Here is a 12,670-nt window from a genome sequence, read left to right on the forward strand (position 1 = left end):
TTAAGTATTTTAACAGCATCATTTTCTCAGTTGCAACATGAATAATGACAACCTGGGAGGGGCCCTGGCTGTCTGTGGCCCACACTCGGCTGGGGGAGGGTGGGGAGGGGTGGAGGAGTGACGGCTGCTGACCAGGAAAGGTAACGTGAAGAAGTTGAGTGTGCAGCCCAGGGGCCTCGCCGATTTCCGTCCTTCCTCGAGGTGAGGTGAGAGCAGATTCTTTTGCCTGTTGTTTTTGGATTCGGTTGCAGGACATGTTCCTGTGCACACTTATTAAAGCTGAACCACAAAAATGTCAGCAATTCCATTTGGAAGGTTTAATATCCGTGTGGTTTGCGTTTTCTATAGAAGCAGATTCCAGATGAATTGCGCTGCACACTTTGATCTCCATGCATCTGCTGACCATGTGCCTCCAGGGTCGCATTTTCGATTTTAGGAATACTTCTCGACTGCTTCCGAATCTGAGAACTCATTGCAACGCGCCCCCCCCCCCCCCCCGGCCAATTCCCACGTTCCAGCTTCAAATAATCCCAATGATCTGGCACAGGAGCACGCTTAACTGGAAAGAATTATGATTCTCATTGGCTTCTATCCCGGGTACTCCTCATGTGTAAAGACTCAACAATGTCCGCTGCGTCTTCTCCCGTGACAGGCGCCCAACCCAGGGACTCGTCTTCATAGCATTCAAACCTGTAATCCGCTCCTTCACATGGAGACCTGCAGCATTGCCGGATGGGCAGTGCTGAGGGAGTGCCGCACTGACAGAGCACTTTATGGCTGATCTGACAGATGGTGACCGTCTGTGGCAGTGCAGCACTCCCCAGGTGCTGCATCGGGGCGACGGTTTAGCTTCTGTGCTCAAATCGCAGGCGTGGGTCTCGCCAAGTCCTGTCCACCTGCACCGGCTCCCGGTCCGGCAACCACTGGGTTTTAGAATTCTCGACCCCGTTTTCAAACCCCCCCCCCTCCCCCCGCCCCCATCTCTGTGACCTCCTCGAGTCCCTGAACCCTCCGGGATTACTGCCAACCTCTCACTGTGGCCCCTTGCACATTCCTGACTTCCGTTGCTGTTTATGCTGGAATTCCCTCCCTAATTTCCTCCATCTCTTTCCCCTCCTCTGAAGCGTCCCTATAAAACCTCTCTCTTTGACCAAAGCTTTTGATCATCTCACCTAAAGTCATCTCGCGTGGCCCGGTGTCAGTTTTACACAGGATATACGGCGGAGGCACATTCAGCTCAACTCGTTCCTGCCTGGTTGCTACTCCTGTGGGGAGCCCTGGTGTGTTTTATTGCATTAACGATACTATATCAATGCAAGTTGCTATTGCAATTGTGTTTCTGTCTATAAATTCTCTCCATCTAACCAATATTTTGTCTGCTTGCCTCTCAGGATTTGATCAACACTGTGGTCAGTGCTGTCCTCTTCTTCATTGCCTCCATTGTGCTGGCAGCTATGAATCAAAAGAGGGGAGGAGAGATCGCTGCGGTGGTAAGTTATTCTCTCTCTTCCCCCCCCCCCCCGGGGTAATCCCCAGACCATGCAGACCATGGGGTTAATGGATCGCACCCCCACAACCCAGGTAGGTGGATTGGCCACGCTAAATTGCCCCTTAATTGGAAAATAAAAAGAATTGGGTACTCAATTTCTTTCAAAAAAGAGAATTAAATACATCGTCAGAGGGCCTGCTCGGCAGATTGAGTCATTGGACCCTTGTTCTCAGCTCAGAGAGAGGCAATTGGTGCTGACTCTTTCGAACGAGCTGTCCAATTGACCCCACTCCCCTGCTCTATCCTCCAGATCCCTGCAGAACATTCTCCTCCAATTGGCTATCCAGTTCCCTTTTGAAAGTGACTATTGAATCTGCTTCTCGTGGCCTTTCAGGTAGAGCGTTCCACGTCATCAGAACTCGTTGTGTTCGGAAACAAAAGTCCCCCTTTTGTTTTATTTTGCCAATCGCCGTACACTGGTGTCTCTCTAACCCAACTGCCACTCGGAACCGCACCCCCTGATCAGCTGCGTGAAAACACTCTTTGAACATGTCGAGTCATCCCCCCCGAAACAACCTCCTTTGTTCTCAGAACTCAGTCCCAGTCTCTCTGTGTTACTGAAGTCTCTCATCCGTGGGGCAAAAGCTTCCGTCCAGTTGATTGGCCAGTCCTTTCCGTGGAGAGTCACTAAATCGATTCATTTGAGCTGAATTTTAGTTGGTTTTCCAAGTTGCGGTGTGAGGGAAGTTGCTTCAGGACATTGGTGCTGTCAGAGTCAGCTGTGGCCCAGGGGATGCATTCCCTCCACCAGCTGACCTGACCACTTAAACCCAAGCCAAAGATCCCAGTGCCAGGGTGCTGCACTGTCGGGGGTGCCGTCTTTCAGTTGTGACTTTAACGCAAGGCCCTTGCCTCCCCTCCCTCTCAGGTTAATGTGAAAGATCCCGTGGTAATATTTTGTAGAGTTCTCCCAGTGTCATGGTGAGAATCCCTCAATCAACATCGTGGTTTACCTGGTCATTTATCAGATTGCTGTTTGCGGGATCTTGCTGTGCCAAAATTGATGACTGCGTTTCCTACGTGGTTAGCACTGTTGCTTCACAGGGCCAGCGTTCCAGGGTCGATTCCCGGCTTGGGTCACTGTCTGCGGAGTCTGCACGTTCTCCCCGTGTCTGCGTGGGTTTCCTCCGGGTGCTCCGGTTTCCTCCCACAAGTCCTGAAAGACGTGCTGTTAGGTGAATTGGACATCCTGAATTCTCCCTCTGTGTACCCGAACAGGCGCCGCAGTGTGGCGACTAGGGGCTTTTCACAGTAACTTCATTGCAGTGTTAATGGAAGCCTACTTGTGACACTAATAAAGATTATTACACTGCAATGGTGACTATTCATTGGTTGGAATTGATTTGGGAAATTCCTGTGGTTGCAGAATGCACAAAAAAAGATTAAAGTTTTTTTCATTTTCTTACTGGGGAGCTGGTGGTATAGTGGCATTGCCACAAGACTAGTAACCCAGAGACCCAGGGGAATAGTCAGGGGACCTGAGCTCAAATCCCACCCTGGTAGATGGTGAAATCTGAATTCAATAAAAATCTGGAATTAAAAGTCCAATGATGACCATGAATCCATTGTCAATTGTCATTAAAACCCATCTATTTCACTAATGCCCTTTTCAGGGAGGAAATCTGCCAACTGTTACAGACTCCAGACCAGATTCCACCAGTGGCTATGATACTAGACCAGAACCGCAACTTTTTTTATTTTTAAGACTGTGCAGAACAACCTATTCGCTCCAGGAGTGATTGCATGAGAAACAGGGCTTGGTTATCTTTACAAACAAAATTTTATCCTCTCAAAAAAACAATATTTAAACTTTTAAACTTTGAACCTAACAAGAACTGCTTACATGTATGTATCTCTTAATCCTAACACACAATTTCCCATTAAACAGCATGTAAAATGAACATACAGCTCTCAACTCCACTTACACAGGCAGGCAAAAATGATACTTGCATTTACAGAACATATTCCTGTTGGTAGTGAGGCTCTTTCTAACATTGACCGAAAGACAGTCTCTGTGGCAGCTTTTCGTGAAACTCTCCCGATCGCTTTCCAAATCCTTCTGCTTCCATCTGTTCGAACAGGATTCTTTAATCACTCAGGCCTGCCCAGCCCCTCAAAGCTGGTTCTGTCCAGACGTGTTCCGATTTGAACTCGTCATCGCTATCTGGACTTATCTGGACACAAAAGAATAGGGCCATGCTATGAATGTGTAACTAATTTCCAATTTACGGACAAATGAAGTCTAATGGCCGGTCAGACATGAGTGTTCCGGAGGACAATGGATCTTGAATGAATCACCCGGCAGAACAGGTGTATCCTGTTTATTCCCATTAATGAATTTAAGCCTGAATGGGACAGTGTAACTCGGGCCAGTATCCCTCAGACTCTGTGCTAGCAATTTTACCCTCGGGTTGTTCAATCCTAAATTGCCCACTGCAACTTCGATCCAATTTCCTAACATCTCCCAGGCAACACACGTCCTTGCCTGGCCTGGACCACATGTGACTCTAGATCCACAGCCATGTGGTTGGCTCTTAACTGCCCTTTGGAATTGCCGAGCGAGATACACTCAGTTCAGGGGCAGTTAGGGGCGGGCAACGAATGTTGGCCCAGCCCAGCGACACCCACGTCCCGAGAAATAATAATTTAAAAAATATTCTGCTGTGCGTTTCTTTGCCTTAAAATTGGACCTTAATCTTTCTCCTGTTGCCACAATTCCCCCCACCCCCCACCCCCACCCCACCACCCCCTCCCCACCCAAACAGGTGTTTGGTTTCCTGGCTGCAGGTGTCTATCTGGTCAACTCGTACATGGCCTTCAAGATCTGGATTCTGACTGTCCGCCGTCAGACCGGCGGCCCAGCCAGTGAGTACACACGGGCCCGCTCGGAATCCCGAGGAGAAGTGGAGGGTCGGCCTGAGATCCAGCGTTTGGAAGGATGAAGAGGGGGCGTGACCTCCTCCTGCAGCAGAGAGAGAGAGAGAGTCTGGCGTCTGCGACACTGGCAGCTGACGGATTGAACATCCGACATTTGCAGAACAGCCACTTGCGATTTTTTTTTTTTACAGCGCGGAATTTTTTAGGAACGGCAGGTTTAATCACGGAGAGAAGGAATATCAAGGTTTGGAGTTGCATTAACTAGTGGGTGTGTAAATCCAAGGGATTTCCGAGGGAGACTCCTGTTGTTCTTAGCAGTGCTCCCTGGGCTAAGCCTCTACTGAATGATCGACATCCACACCCTGGCCCTGCTTTGCCAAGTGCCTATTGTGGTCCGTGTCCGGGATTCTCACCCTTCAGCAGCTGGTAGCGAGCAACCTATGAACGAATCAAAGTGCTTTATTTATTGCCGATGGAACGGGACGCGAGTGTGAAATGGGATTTGCCGCCGTTTTTCTGAGTGGGAGTGAAGATCCCAAGAGCGGGGTGGTGGCGGGGGGAGGTGGGGGTTGATGTGAGACACTGCGTCAGTCTAACATGTGCGAGAGCACACTACATGTTGTATAAATGGTGCACAATGCAGAGAGGAGCTTCAAATGAAACCTAAACGATGTGTCGTCGAGTGGGCACTCCCGCTGGTTAAAAAGTTGCTGTGTGCAGGTGATTCACACCCTCCCAACGCGAAGGCAAAGTCTTTTCCACCAGCTCGCAGTGGCAGCCACTTGCGGTGTGTCTTCCACGGATTCTACAGAAGACAGAATGTCCATTGGTCCCCACCTCCTGGTTCTCTTCGAAACGCTTTTAAAAAGAAAAATCAAAAATTCCAAAGATCGATTTTGTTTCTGTTTTTGTTCTATTGCTTGCGACCAAAAGATGAACGCCTGCCCGCGGATAAAAGGCGTTATTTTGTTGACCAAACAGGTTTGTGGATGCGTCGAAATGTTGGGTGCAGAAAGGAAACCCTATTGACCCTGGTGATGAGTATCAAATCCCAGGGACGTCAGCGTCCGGATAGTGCTTTGATTTTTTTTCAGCGATTTGCTGAACGTTTTAATGTAAATCTTCATTTGATTTCCTTTCTTACTGTTCAAGCGTTTAGAAATTCTGAATATGTACATGCTCGTAACTGGGTATTTATTGCTACATTTGCTTGAATCTGTTGTTGAATCAGAACTTTTTCCAAACAAAACTTTGCTTTGTCAGCTGAAGTTTTCTTCACGGACGGGGGGGGAAATCCCAGGGGCGAGAATGGGGAGTCTGTCCTTTTTCACTGGTTAGATTACCACATTTACAGGCAGCTCTCTCTCAGCACTAACCTGCACTGCCGGATGTTCAGGCTCTCTGAGCACTGTACGGTTTATACTATTTAGTCTTAAGTGGCTGCACAATAGCACAGTGGTTAGCACAGTTGCTTCACAGCTTCAGGTTAGATTGCCGGCTTGGCTCACTGTCTGTGCGGAGTCTGCACGTCCTCCCCGTGGGTTTCCTCCGGGTGCTCCGGTTTCCTCCCACAGTCCGAAGATGTGCAGGTTAGGTGGATTGGCCATGCTAAATTTCCCCTTAGTGTCCAAAAAAAACCTTAGGTGGGGTTACTGGGATAGGGTGGAGGGGGGTGGGCTTAAGTAGGGTGCTCTTTCCAAGAGCCGGTGCAGACTCGATAAAGGTGACTGGCCTCCTTCTGCACTGTAGATTCCATGATAATTCTATGAAGTGACACACAGGAAGTTTGAATTCCAGTTCCTATTGATCTTCAGCAATCGGCCATGGCTGAAGGCTATGGATTCGAACACCACCCCGAAGACTTGAGCCCATAATCTATGCTGACACTGGCCATGCACTACTGAGGGAGTGCTGCGCTGCCTGAGGTGCTGTCTGATGCTTGAGGCATTGTACTGAGGCCTTGTCTGTGCTATTTTTAAAAATCCCATGACACTATTTGAAAAAGAGCAGAGTAGATATCCCAGTGCCCTGGCTAATATTTATCCTTTGACCGACATCATTTTTGAAACAATTATCGACTTTGTGTCAAAATTGGCTGATGTGTTTCCGATATTAGAACTGAGGCCACACTTCAAAAAGTACCTCAGTGGCTGTAAAACTCTTTTGGGATGCCCCAACTGAGGAGCAAATGTAGCTGGGACTTCCCCCGCCCCTGCCGGAATTTGACCAAAAACATGTTTATGTCTTCATATTGTCAAAGCGCTGGCCTGACACTGTTGGTCAGTAACTGAAGCTGGTGTCCAGTGAGAGGTGGGGGAGGAGTTGGGAGGGCGGTCACACTGCACTGTAATATTGCTTGCCTGCCACCGGGTGTCAGCAGTGTCCTGCGATTTCCCCCTTTTGCGGTGACTGGGAGCCAGTGAGGGTCGGTGGCTGCCCTGGAGTCTCTCCAATCACGATCCATGATGTCAGGTGTTTGACCTGTAAACCAAACATTCCAATGCAGGCAGTTAGATTTTGTACAATGTCGCTAAGCCGTGTTGTAAATTGCTTCAGACCTCACCCGAAGTGCCTTTGGCGGGGGAGCGAGAGATGCCCTTGGACCATGACAGACTTTTATTTCCTATAAATCATGCCGGCGAGTTGAGTTTGTTGATTGTCGCAGCCTCTTTTCCATTGTTGCTTTTCTAGACTGGGTTACAATCTGGGGATTCAAACACATTTCGGGTGCACGTTACTTTGTCTTCAGGTGAAGTGTGGGGAAAACCCCACAGAATTCCACAATTTTGGAGTTTTTGATTTGCGACTGTTTTATCTCTCATCTTGCAGCCCCTCTACTCGGGGGCGGGGCGGGGGGGTTGATTTCCTAGAATTCCTCCTTCATGATGCTTCTCTGAAACTGAGAACAAGATTGTGTCCCCTTTTGTTTTGGGGCTGACCTGGGGCGCGGCTAATTGGGAGTGTGCAGGTTTATGCCAGGCAGCACGGTGGCGCAGTGGTTAGCACGGCTGTCTCACGGTGCCGAAGTGCCCGGTTTCATCCCGCCTCTGGTCACTGTCCGTGCGGAGTTTATGATAATAATAATCGCTTATTGTCACAAGTAGGCTTCAATGAAGTTACTGTGAAAAGCCCCTAGTCGCCACATTCCGGCGCCTGTTTGGGGAGGCCGGTACGGGAATTGAACCCGCGCTGCTGGCCTTGTTCTGCATTACAAGCCAGCTGTTTAGCCCACTGTGCTAAACCAGTCCCTAAACCAGCACATTCTCCCCGTGTTTGCGTGGGTTTCGCCCCCACAACCCAAAGACGCGCAGGGTAGGTGGATTGGCCGCGCTAAATTGCCCCTTAATTGGACAAGATTAATTGGGCACTCTAAATTTATAATTTAAAAAAAAGTGTGGTTTATGCCGAAGGGAATTCTATGGATGCGAAAAGCTCTCTTGACAATCCCAAGGGCTGCCCGGGTGGTCCCTTTAAAGGTCGGTGTTCATTGCAGTCAAGTTTTCCTCGTCCTGTCCCCTATATGTGGCTATTTGCTATTGGAACTTATTCTCTCCTGTTCGTTCCTGGACCGTAAGCCCTTCCCTCTGTCTCCTCAGAGCTGTATTTTTTTGTGTTTAGACTTATCTAGTTTTGTGGATGTCACTTGTCAGTACAGGTTCTTGCACCTCTCCCTGTGTACCTCTGTCATCAAATAAAACTGATTTTAACTGTTGACGTTGTTGGGAAGTGATTGAGAACTGTGCGATGGACTTGGGTGGCGATTCCTGTGTCCTTCCAGGAGGTTATTCGGAGAGAAGCTTTGCCGCATCGTTTTCTCTTTCCCGCTTCAAAGATGGGATGGTTCCAAGCTGCCCCCCATGGATGAGCAGGGAGGCCATTCGACAGACGAACGCAATCCCATCCCAGCAGACTTACCAGCAGGTGGTGTCTGGAGAGGTGGGATGTTCAGGTTGAAATTTCTCTTGCTCCTCTGCCCCTCCCCGTGTCCTACAGCAGCAGCCCTATTGGATATGCAGACTCTAAGCAGACGTTAATCCCCTACCCCTGCTGCCCCCTGATGTACCTAACTGCCCCCGTGGGAGAGAGATCAGCCCTGACTTAGTGGGGAAGCTCACAGTCAAAAAGCTGGGGGTTCCTATTTTCACCTCTGTAACTTCGCCCCTGTCTCAGCTTATCTGCTGCTGAAGCCCTCACCCGTGTCTTCATTACCTCCAGACTCGACTATCCCAACGCTCTCTTGGCTGGTCTCTCTCATTCCACCCTCTGTCGACTTTGGGTCATATAAAATTGTGCAGCCTGCTTCTTTCTTCGTACCAAGCCCCCCCCCCCCCCGTTTGCTTGTCACCCCCCCCTGCGCTCACTATGCTGATTTTAAAATTCTCATCCTCGTTTTCAAATGTTTCCATGTACACCCCTCCTCCCCGCCTCTGTGATCTCCTCCAGCCCCGAGATCTCCACGCTCCTCTGAATCCGGCCGCTTGTGCATCCTGGATTTTAATCGTTCCACCACCTCACGCTCTTGAATTTCCTCCCTAAACCTCTCTATGCATTCACCCCTAAAACCTACCTCTTTGACCAAACCTTCTGTCATCTGATCGAAAATCTCCTTATGTAGCTCAATGTAAAATTTTGTTGTATAATTCTCCCAGTGAAGCATCTTGGAATGTTTCATTATGTTAAAGGAGCTGTATAAATATAAGCTGTATAAATATAGATAAATATAAGCTGTTTCTTTCGGATTGGATTGGATTGGATTTGTTTATTGTCACGTGTACCGAGGTACAGTGAAAAGTATTTTTCTGCGAGCAGCTCAACAGATCATTAAGTACATGAGAAGAAAAGGGAATAAAAGAAAATACATAATAGGGCAACACAACATATACAATGTAACTACATAAGCACTGGCATCGGGTGAAGCATACAGGGTGTAGTGTTAATGAGGTCAGTCTATAAGAGGGTCATTTAGGAGTCTGGTAACAGCGGGGAAGAAGCTGTTTTTGAGTGTTCGTGTATGTTTTCAGACTTCTGTATCTCCTGTCCGATGGAAGAAGTTGGAAGAGTGAGTAAGCTGGGTGGGAGGGGTCTATGATTATGCTGCCCGCTTTCCCCAGGCAGCGGGAGGTGTAAATGGAGTCAATGGATGGGAGGCAGGTTTGTGTGATGGACTGGGCTGTGTTCACGACTCTCTGAAGTTTCTTGCGGTCCTGGGCCGAGCAGTTGCCATACCAGGCTGTGATGCAGCCCGATAGGATGCTTTCTATGGTGCATCTGTAAAAGTTGGTATGGGTTAATGTGGACATGCCAAATTTCCTTAGTTTCCTGAGGAAGGAGCTGTTGTGCTTTCTTGGTGGTAGCGTCGACGTGGGTGGACCAGGACAGATTTTTGGAGATGTGCACCCCTAGGAATTTGAAACTGCTAACCATCTCCACCTCGGCCCCGTTGATGCTGACAGGGGTGTGTACAGTACTTTGCTTCCTGAAGTCAATGACCAGCTCTTTAGTTTTGCTGGCATTGAGGGAGAGATTGTTGCCGCTACACCACTCCACTAGGTTCTCTATCTCCCTCCTGTATTCGGACTCATCGTTATTCGAGATCCGGCCTACCATGGTTGTATCATCAGCAAACTTGTGGATGGAGTTGGAACCAAATTTTGCCACGCAGTCGTGTGTGTACAGGAAGTAGAGTACGCAGCCTTGCGGGGCCCCGGTATTGAGGACTATTGTGGAGGAGGTGTTGTTCATTCTTACTGATTGTGATCTGTTGGTCAGAAAATCGAGGATCCAGTTGCAGAGTGGGAGCCAAGTCCTAGGTTTTGGAGTTTTGATATGAGCTTGGCTAGGATTATGGTGTTGAAGGCGGAGCTGTAGTCAATAAATAGGAGTCTGATGTAGGAGTCCTTGTTGTTGAGATGCTCTAGGGATGAGTGTAGGGCCAGGGAAGTGGTGTCTGATGTGGACCGGTTGCAGCGGTATGCGAATTGCAGTGGATCAAGGTGTTGTGGGAGTATGGAGGTGATGCGCTTCATGATCAACCTCTCGAAGCACTTCATTACGACTGAAGACAGGGCCACTGGACGGTAGTCATTGAGGCACGTTGCCTGGTTCTTCTTTGGTACCGGGTGTATGATGGTGGTCTTCTTGAAGCAGGTGGGGACCTTGGAGTGGAGTAGGGACAGGTTAAAGATGTCCGCGGATACCTCAGTCAGCTGGTCCGCGCAGGCTCTGAGTGCCAGACCAGGGATTCCGTCCGGGCCCGTCGCCTTCCGAGGGTTCACTTTCAGGAAGGCCAATCTGACTTCAAAAGCTGCGATGGTGGGTATGGGTGAGTTCTGGGCTGCTGGGGCATTCGACAGCGGATTGTTGGTTACCTGCTCAAACCGAGCATAGAATGCACTGAGTTCATCGGGGAGGGGTGCGCTGCTGCCAGAGATACTGCTTGGCTTCGCTTTGTAGCCCGTTATGTTGTTTAGTCCTTGCCACAACCGCCGAGAGTCTGTCTGGTGACTCTAGCTTGGTTTGATATTCTCTCTTGGCATCTCGGATGGCTTTGCGGAGGTCGTACCTGGATTTCTTGTATAGGTCAGGGTCGTCTGCCTTGAACGCCTCAGATCTGTCCTTCAGTAGGGAGTCAATCTCGCGATTGAGCCATGGTTTGCGGTTGGGGAACGCACGTACTGCTTTCTTTGGCACGCAGTCATCCACATATTTGCTGATGAAGTCTGTGACGGTGGTGGCATACTCATTTAAGTTGGTCGCTGAGTTCTTAAATATTTTGTGACAGTTCTGTAAATTTTTTCCTGTATGTCCAAGGAATTGTTGCTCCTCCTTGGACTTGCTGTAAACGTTCACATTTTCGACAAAGTTCAAAATCCAGACATTTCCCAAACTGGATTCCAAATTCTGCTGCAGTGATATCCAGTAGTCTCCAGGTGGCACTGTGGGCAGGTGCACTGTGGCTCAATGGCACCATCACCAGGCTCCATGTGTCACTGCAGGGATTGGCAATGGATATCTTCCCTCCCTCCCCTCCCCCCACCCCCAATGCCCATACACTTATACACCTTTCTGCTCCTCTACCAACCCCCCCCCCCCCCCCCCCCCTTCCCCAAGTGACCTGTCTTCACCTGTGACACCCCGCTGGTGTCCTGGACAATATTCCTCAGCCGACATCACTAAAACAAACATTATCTGGCCATTATTGTATTCCTGTCTGTGGGATCTTGTTATTCAGACCATAAGACGTAGGAGCAGAATTGGGCCATTCGGCCCATTGAGTCTACTCCACCATTAATCGTGGCTGATATATTTCTCATCCCCATAACCCCTGATCCCCTTATTAATCAAGAACCTATCTATCTCGGTCTTAAAGACTCTGTGATTTGGCCTCCACAGCCTTCTGCGGCAAAGAGTTCCACAGATTCACCACCCTCTGGCTGAAGAGATTCCTCCTCATCTCTGTTTTAAAGGATCGTCCCTTTAGTCTGAGATTGTGCCCTTGATTCTAGTTTTTCCTACAAGTGGAAACATCCTCTCCATGTCCACTCTATCCCGGCCTCACAGTATCCTGTAAGTTTCAATAAGATCCCCTCTCATCCTTCTAAACTCCAATGAGTACAGTTCCAGAGTCCTCAACTGTTCCTCATACGACAAGCTCTTCATCCCAGGGATCATTCTTGTGAACCTCCCCTGGACCCTTTCCAAGGCCAGCACATCGCTCCCGCGTCTCTCAAATTACAGTAACGGGTACGCTTCAAATGTACTTTGAATAAACGCAAATCGATTTTGGGATGTCCTGTGGATGTGGGAGGTGCTGTAGAAATGAAATTGTTTTCAGATCGATTCCAGGTCTCCACGGAGTTCGCTGCTGCTCTCTCCCGGGATGAAGACCTGGTTTCGGTACTCCTGGGCTACGGGGAGAATTAATTAATGTTCCCGATCACTGCTTTGTGACAGCAACTGTTAAGTTGTGTGTGTGTGTGTGTGTGAGGTTTGTTTGGCTTCAATGGACCAGTTAGGTCTGTGTCCACACTGTGCACTCAATGCATGTTCAAAACCAACATTGCAATAGTGCAGGACGTAAGCAATCGAATTCAGAGCCCGTGGCAGCTTCTAGTCAGTTCAGCAGTGAACCTTCTGTGTCAGCTGTGGCCCAGCCAGTTAGCCCTCCTGTTTCTGAGTCAGAAGGTGGTGGGTTCATGTCCCACCCCAGAGCCTCGAGCACTCAATCTATGCTGACACCTCTAG

General features: G+C 49.0%; 1 protein-coding gene across 1 annotated transcript in view; it reads left to right on the forward strand.

Annotated features, from left to right (window-relative positions):
- The window catches only part of cmtm4 (CKLF-like MARVEL transmembrane domain containing 4), a 93,396-nt gene extending 85,258 nt beyond the window's left edge, over positions 1-8,138 (forward strand). Inside the window, exons 3-4 of the mRNA XM_072517808.1 lie at positions 1,392-1,490; positions 4,315-8,138. Of these exons, the coding sequence (XP_072373909.1) occupies positions 1,392-1,490; positions 4,315-4,491 (276 nt within the window). The 3' untranslated portion in view covers positions 4,492-8,138. The remainder of the gene's footprint in view (positions 1-1,391; positions 1,491-4,314) is intronic.
- The last annotated feature ends 4,532 nt before the right edge of the window (positions 8,139-12,670 follow it).

The sequence above is a fragment of the Scyliorhinus torazame genome, chromosome 10, assembly GCF_047496885.1.
Source record: "Scyliorhinus torazame isolate Kashiwa2021f chromosome 10, sScyTor2.1, whole genome shotgun sequence".
Taxonomy (NCBI): Eukaryota; Metazoa; Chordata; class Chondrichthyes; order Carcharhiniformes; family Scyliorhinidae; genus Scyliorhinus; species Scyliorhinus torazame.